The sequence below is a fragment of the Oncorhynchus gorbuscha genome, linkage group LG10 (assembly GCF_021184085.1).
Source record: "Oncorhynchus gorbuscha isolate QuinsamMale2020 ecotype Even-year linkage group LG10, OgorEven_v1.0, whole genome shotgun sequence".
Classification (NCBI taxonomy): Eukaryota; Metazoa; Chordata; class Actinopteri; order Salmoniformes; family Salmonidae; genus Oncorhynchus; species Oncorhynchus gorbuscha.
The window spans coordinates 61086312-61092999 of NC_060182.1; the positions used below are offsets into that span (position 1 = coordinate 61086312).

A 6688-nucleotide genomic window follows, 5' to 3' on the forward strand; every position below is an offset into this window, starting at 1 on the left:
AGAGACAGAGTTATACTCTCCTCTCAGAGACAGAGTTATACTCTCCTCTCAGAGACATACTCTCCTCTCAGAGACAGAGTTATACTCTCCTCTCAGAGACATACTCTCCTCTCAGAGACAGAGTTATACTCTCCTCTCAGAGACATACTCTCCTCTCAGAGACAGAGTTATACTCTCCTCTCAGAGACATACTCTCCTCGCAGAGACAGAGTTATACTCTCCTCTCAGAGACAGAGTTATACTCTCCTCTCAGAGACAGAGTTATACTAAAACCCGCAAACAGAGTTATACTCTCCTCTCAGAGACAGAGTTATACTCTCCTCGCAGAGACATACTCTCCTCTCAGAGACAGAGTTATACTCTCCTCGCAGAGACAGAGTTATACTCTCCTCGCAGAGACAGAGTTATACTCTAGCAGAGACAGAGTTATACTCTCCTCTCAGAGACAGAGTTATACCTCCTCTCAGAGACAGAGTTATACTCTCCTCTCAGAGACAGAGTTATACTCTCCTCTCAGAGACAGAGTTATACTCTCCTCGCAGAGACAGAGTTATACTCTCCTCTCAGAGACAGAGTTATACTCCTCTCAGAGACAAGTTATAAGGCAGAGACAGAGTTAACTCTCCTCTCAGAGACAGAGTTATACTCTCCTCTCAGAGACAGAGTTATACTCTCCTCTCAGAGACAGAGTTATACTCCATCAGAGACAGAGTTATACTCTCCTCGCAGAGACAGAGTTATACTCTCCTCTCAGAGACAGAGTTATACTCTCCTCTCAGAGACAGAGTTATACTCTCCTCTCAGAGACAGAGTTATACTCTCCTCGCAGAGACAGAGTTATACTCTCCTCTCAGAGACATACTCTCCTCTCAGAGACAGAGTTATACTCTCTCTCAGAGACAGAGTTAAACTCTCCTCTCAGAGACAGAGTTATACTCTCCTCTCAGAGACAGAGTTATACTCTCCTCTCAGAGACAAGTTATATGTTCAAATACTCTCCTCACAGAGACAGAGTTATACTCTCCTGCAGAGACATACTCTCCTCACAGAGACAGAGTTATACTCTCCTCGCAGAGACAGAGTTATACTCTCCTCTCAGAGACAGAGTTATACTCTGGGGCAGAGACAGAGTTATACTCTCCTCGCAGAGACAGAGTTATACTCTCCTCTCAGAGACAGAGTTATACTCTCCTCGCAGAGACAGAGTTATACTCTCCTCTCAGAGACAGAGTTATACTCTCCTCTCAGAGACAGAGTTATACTCTCCTATCAGAGACATACTCTCCTCGCAGAGACAGAGTTATACTCTCCTCTCAGAGACATACTCTCCTCTCAGAGACAGAGTTATACTCTCCTCGCAGAGACATACTCTCCTCACAGAGACAGAGTTATACTCTCCTCTCAGAGACAGAGTTATACTCTCCTCTCAGAGACATACTCTCCTCTCAGAGACAGAGTTATACTCTCCTCTCAGAGACATACTCTCCTCTCAGAGACAGAGTTATACTCTCCTCTCAGAGACATACTCTCCTCTCAGAGACAGAGTTATACTCTCCTCTCAGAGACAGAGTTATACTCTCCTCTCAGAGACATACTCTCCTCGCAGAGACAGAGTTATACTCTCCTCTCAGAGACAGAGTTATACTCTCCTCTCAGAGACAGAGTTATACTCTCCTCGCAGAGACATACTCTCCTCACAGAGACAGAGTTATACTCTCCTCTCAGAGACAGAGTTATACTCTCCTCTCAGAGACATACTCTCCTCTCAGAGACAGAGTTATACTCTCCTCTCAGAGACATACCTCCTCTCAGAGACAGAATACTCTCCTCTCAACATACCTCCTCTCAGAGACAGAGTTATACTCTCCTCTCAGAGACATACTCTCCTCGCAGAGACAGAGTTATACTCTCCTCTCAGAGACAGAGTTATACTCTCCTCTCAGAGACAGAGTTATACTCTCCTCGCAGAGACAGAGTTATACTCTCCTCTCAGAGACAGAGTTATACTCTCCTCGCAGAGACATACTCTCCTCTCAGAGACAGAGTTATACTCTCCTCGCAGAGACAGAGTTATACTCTCCTCGCAGAGACAGAGTTATACTCTCCTCGCAGAGACAGAGTTATACTCTCCTCTCAGAGACAGAGTTATACTCTCCTCTCAGAGACAGAGTTATACTCTCCTCTCAGAGACAGAGTTATACTCTCCTCGCAGAGACAGAGTTATACTCTCCTCTCAGAGACAGAGTTATACTCTCCTCTCAGAGACAGAGTTATACTCTCCTCTCAGAGACAGAGTTATACTCTCCTCTCAGAGACATACTCTCCTCTCAGAGACAGAGTTATACTCTCCTCTCAGAGACAGAGTTATACTCTCCTCTCAGAGACATACTCTCCTCGCAGAGACAGAGTTATACTCTCCTCACAGAGACATACTCTCCTCGCAGAGACAGAGTTATACTCTCCTCTCAGAGACAGAGTTATACTCTCCTCACAGAGACAGAGTTATACTCTCCTCACAGAGACATACTCTCCCCGCAGAGACAGAGTTATACTCTCCTCACAGAGACAGAGTTATACTCTCCTCACAGAGACAGAGTTATACTCTCCTCACAGAGACAGAGTTATACTCTCCTCACAGAGACAGAGTTATACTCTGCTCTCAGAGACAGAGTTATACTCTGCTCTCAGAGACAGAGTTATACTCTCCTCTCAGAGACAGAGTTATACTCTCCTCTCAGAGACAGAGTTATACTCTCCTCTCAGAGACAGAGTTATACTCTCCTCTCAGAGACAGAGTTATACTCTCCTCTCAGAGACAGAGCTCTGCTCTCAGAGACAGAGTTATACTCTGCTCTCAGAGACAGAGTTATACTCTCCTCTCAGAGACAGAGTTATACTCTCCTCTCAGAGACAGAGTTATACTCTCCTCTCAGAGACAGAGTTATACTCTCCTCTGAGACAGAGACATACTCTCCTCTCAGAGACATACTCTCCTCGCAGAGACATACTCTCCTCGCAGAGACAGAGTTATACTCTCTTCTCAGAGACGGAGTTATACTCTCCTCTCAGAGACAGAGTTATACTCTCCTCTCAGAGACAGAGTTATACTCTCCTCTCAGGAACAGAGTTAAACTCTCCTCTCAGAAACAGAGTTAAACTCTCCTCTCAGAAACAGAGTTAAACTCTCCTCTCAGAAACAGAGTTAAACTCTCCTCACACCTCCGGAACACTGACACTGAGAGTGCCCTAACTTAACATACTGTCATCTCAGTGTGTGTGTAGTCACGCCTCGGTTGTGAAAGTGAAATACAGTGCCCTGTGTCTTTTTGCACAGGCAACTTGGACTACGTGTGTGTGTGTGTGTGTGTGTGTGTGTGTGTGTGTGTGTGTGTGTGTGTGTGTGTGTGTGTGTGTGTGTGTGTGTGTGTGTGTGTGTGTGTGTGTGTGTGTGTGTGTGTGTGTGTGTGTGTGTGTGTGTGTGTGTGTGTGTGTGTGTATACAGTTAGGTAACACACACCCTTGGCTCCCCGGAGCTCTGCTTCAGTTCATCAATAACCCAAGTCCAAGACCAGGGGACCTCTCCTACCACACACAACGTGATGGAATGTATCTAAGGTGTTTCCAGGTAACAGGGTGGGGGAAGGGGAGAGAGCAAGAGAAAGAGAGAGAGAAAGAGAGAGAGAAAGAGAGAGAGAGAGAAAGAGAGAGAGAAAGAGAGAGAGAAAGAGAAAGAGAGAGAGAAAGAGAGAGAGAAAGAGAGAGAGAAAAAGAGAGAGAGAAAAAGAGAGAGAGAAAAAGAGAGAGAAAGAGAGAGAAAGAGAGTGAAAGAGAGAGAAAGAGAGAGAAAGAGAGTGAAAAGAGAGAGTGAAAGAGAGAGAGTGAAAGAGAGGGAGTGAAAGAGAGGGAGTGAAAGAGAGGGAGCGAGAGAGAGCGAGCGAGCTAGAGAGAGCAAGAGAGGGAGCAAGAGAGTGAGCTAGAGAGAGCGAGCAAGAGAGCGAGCTAAAGAGAGCGAGCGAGAGAGCGAGCTAGAGAGAGAGCGAGCTAGAGAGAGAGCGAGCTAGAGAGAGAGCGAGCTAGAGAGAGAGCGAGCTAGAGAGAGAGAGAGAGAGAGAGAGAGAGAGAGAGAGAGAGAGAGAGAGAGAGAGAGAGAGAGTGAGAGCGAGCTAGAGAGAGAGAGAGAGCGAGCTAGAGAGAGAGAGAGAGCGAGCTAGAGAGAGAGAGAGCGAGCTAGAGAGAGAGAGAGCGAGCTAGAGAGAGAGAGAGAGCGAGCTAGAGAGAGAGAGAGAGCGAGCTAGAGAGAGAGAGAGACAGAGAGAGAGAGAGAGAGAGAGCGAGCTAGAGAGAGAGAGAGAGAGAGAGAGAGAGAGCGAGCTAGAGAGAGAGAGAGCGAGCTAGAGAGAGAGAGAGAGAGCGAGCTAGAGAGAGAGAGAGAGAGCGAGCTAGAGAGAGAGCGAGCTAGAGAGAGAGAGAGCGAGCTAGAGAGAGGGAGCGAGCTAGAGAGAGAGAGAGCGAGAGCAAGAGAAAGATAGAAAGAGAGAGAGAGATAGAGAGAGCAGAGAGAGCAGAGGAGGGGAAGAGTTCTAAATGTCCTCTTTAATAATTGACAGGTCAGCTGCCTGTCTCCGGAAGCACTAGGCAGACCGGCTCACGTCTCAAAACATTGCAGAGCGACAGACATACAGTAATCCTGCACTGATAAACTCCTGCATCCTCAACCACACACACACTTACCTGAGCGGCATGCAGGCAGTCTGTCCTCACCACCAACAGGTCTCTCCAGCACAGAGTCCACAGTCTCACACACGCACAAACAGAGGGGAGAGCAGAGTGAATACAGCATCAACAAATTACCATTCAAACTAGCTGAGCAAAGTTCTGAATACTGTGTAATGCTAGACAGAGAGAGGGTCTCTACAATGTCATCATGTCAATAGAGCACAGAGCATCTCTTACCTTCTCTTCTCCAGGACTGGGTCTGAGAGAGAGAGAGAGAGAGAGAGAGAGAGAGAGAGAGAGAGAGAAAGAGAGAAAGAGAGAGAGAAAGAGAGAAAGAGAGATGGAGGGGGTGCAGAGGCAGTTAGTGCTGTCACTTTCGTCCTCCGTGATTGAAGGAAGGTCTCTGCCTAGCTAAGGCTAAGATAGGTGGCCCTGCTCTCTCCCAGGGAATCTAATATTAGCACCGCACATTTCCCTAGCTATTTCAGCATGTGTGTGTGCCGTGTGTGTGTGTGTCTGAAACTCTAGCACCGCTGTAGCTCAAATTACTGAAAGTGCAGCACCAGCAAAGGGCCATATGTTTAAACCATCTGCTGTAGATTACTTGTTGGTTATTACTGCATTGTCGGAACTAGAAGCACAAGCATTTCGCTACACTCGCATTAACATCTGCTAACCATGTGCATGTGACAAATACAATTGATTTGATTTGTGTGTACACACACACACACACACACACACACACACACACACACACACACACACACACACACACACACACACACACACACACACACACACACACACACACACACACACACACACACACACACACCACCTCGGAGCGAGCACAGGTGTGTCAATGTACATCACTGCACAGCTTCTCAAGGTTTCCCATTAATTAGAAAATTAGTTAAAAAGGCGGTCTTTCCTTGTTAAACTGCAACCTTTTCCTGTGCTGAGCTGTAAAGGACCAGATCTAAAACACCCACTTCACAGACACACACACACACACACACACGCATGCGCTCACACGGACACACAGGTGCAGCCTCACCGTTGGTGTGTCGTGCAGATGTGTGTGAGTATGTCCAGCTGCTGTGGAGTCAGGTCAGTGTCACTATTCCTCTCCCCCCGACCGTCTGCCCTGCATCGCCTCTCTAGAACAGCAGAAGGGTCGAGGAAGAGAGACGCACGACACGGCACAAACACACCCAGAGAGAGAGGGGAGCGAGAGAGAGGGGAGCGAGAAAGGGTGGGATGCATAATGAGACTTCTGATGGCTGAACAGAGATAGCGAGAGAGAGACAGACAGAGCGAGAGAGAGAGAGAGCGAGAGAGACAGACAGAGCGAGAGAGCGAGAGAGAGAGCGAGAGAGAGAGAGAGAGAGAGAGCGAGAGAGACAGAGCGAGAGAGAGACAGCGAGAGAGAGAGAGAGAGAGCGAGAGAGACAGAGCGAGAGAGAGAGCGAGAGAGCGAGAGACAGAGCGAGAGAGCGAGAGAGAGAGAGAGAGTCAGAGCGAGAGAGAGAGAGCGAAATGAGAGAGAGAGCGAAAGAGAAAGAGCGAGAGAGACAGAGCGAGAGAGACAGAGTGAGAGAGAGAGCGAGCGAGAGAGAGCGAGAGAGAGAGAGCGAGAGAGAGAGAGAGAGAGAGACAGAGCGAGAGAGAGAGAGAGAGCGAGACACAGAGCGAGAGCGAGAGAGAGACAGAGCGAGAGAGAGAGCGAGAGAGAGCGAGAGAGAGAGCGAGAGAGACAGAGAGCGAGAGAGACAGAGAGCGAGAGAGACAGAGCGCGAGAGAGACAGAGCGCGAGAGAGACAGAGCGCGAGAGAGACAGAGCGCGAGAGAGACAGAGCGAGAGAGAGACAGAGCGAGAGAGAGACAGAGCGAGAGAGGGAGACAGAGCGAGAGAGAGAGAGAGAGCGAGAGAGAGAGAGCGAGAGAGAGAGAGCGAGAGAGAGACAGCGAG

The 6688-nt window shown here is 48.2% G+C and overlaps 1 protein-coding gene across 7 annotated transcripts in view; it reads right to left on the reverse strand.

The window, feature by feature from the left end:
* LOC124046315 (consortin-like) overlaps positions 1–6688 on the reverse strand; it is a 29801-nt gene that overhangs the window by 9754 nt on the left and 13359 nt on the right. For all 7 annotated transcript variants that reach the window (XM_046366555.1, XM_046366553.1, XM_046366554.1 and 4 more), the window contains exons 7-9: positions 5774–5876; positions 4954–4975; positions 4732–4795 (exon numbers count right to left, since the gene is read on the reverse strand). In XM_046366555.1, the coding sequence (XP_046222511.1) occupies positions 4732–4795; positions 4954–4975; positions 5774–5876 (189 nt within the window). The remainder of the gene's footprint in view (positions 1–4731; positions 4796–4953; positions 4976–5773; positions 5877–6688) is intronic.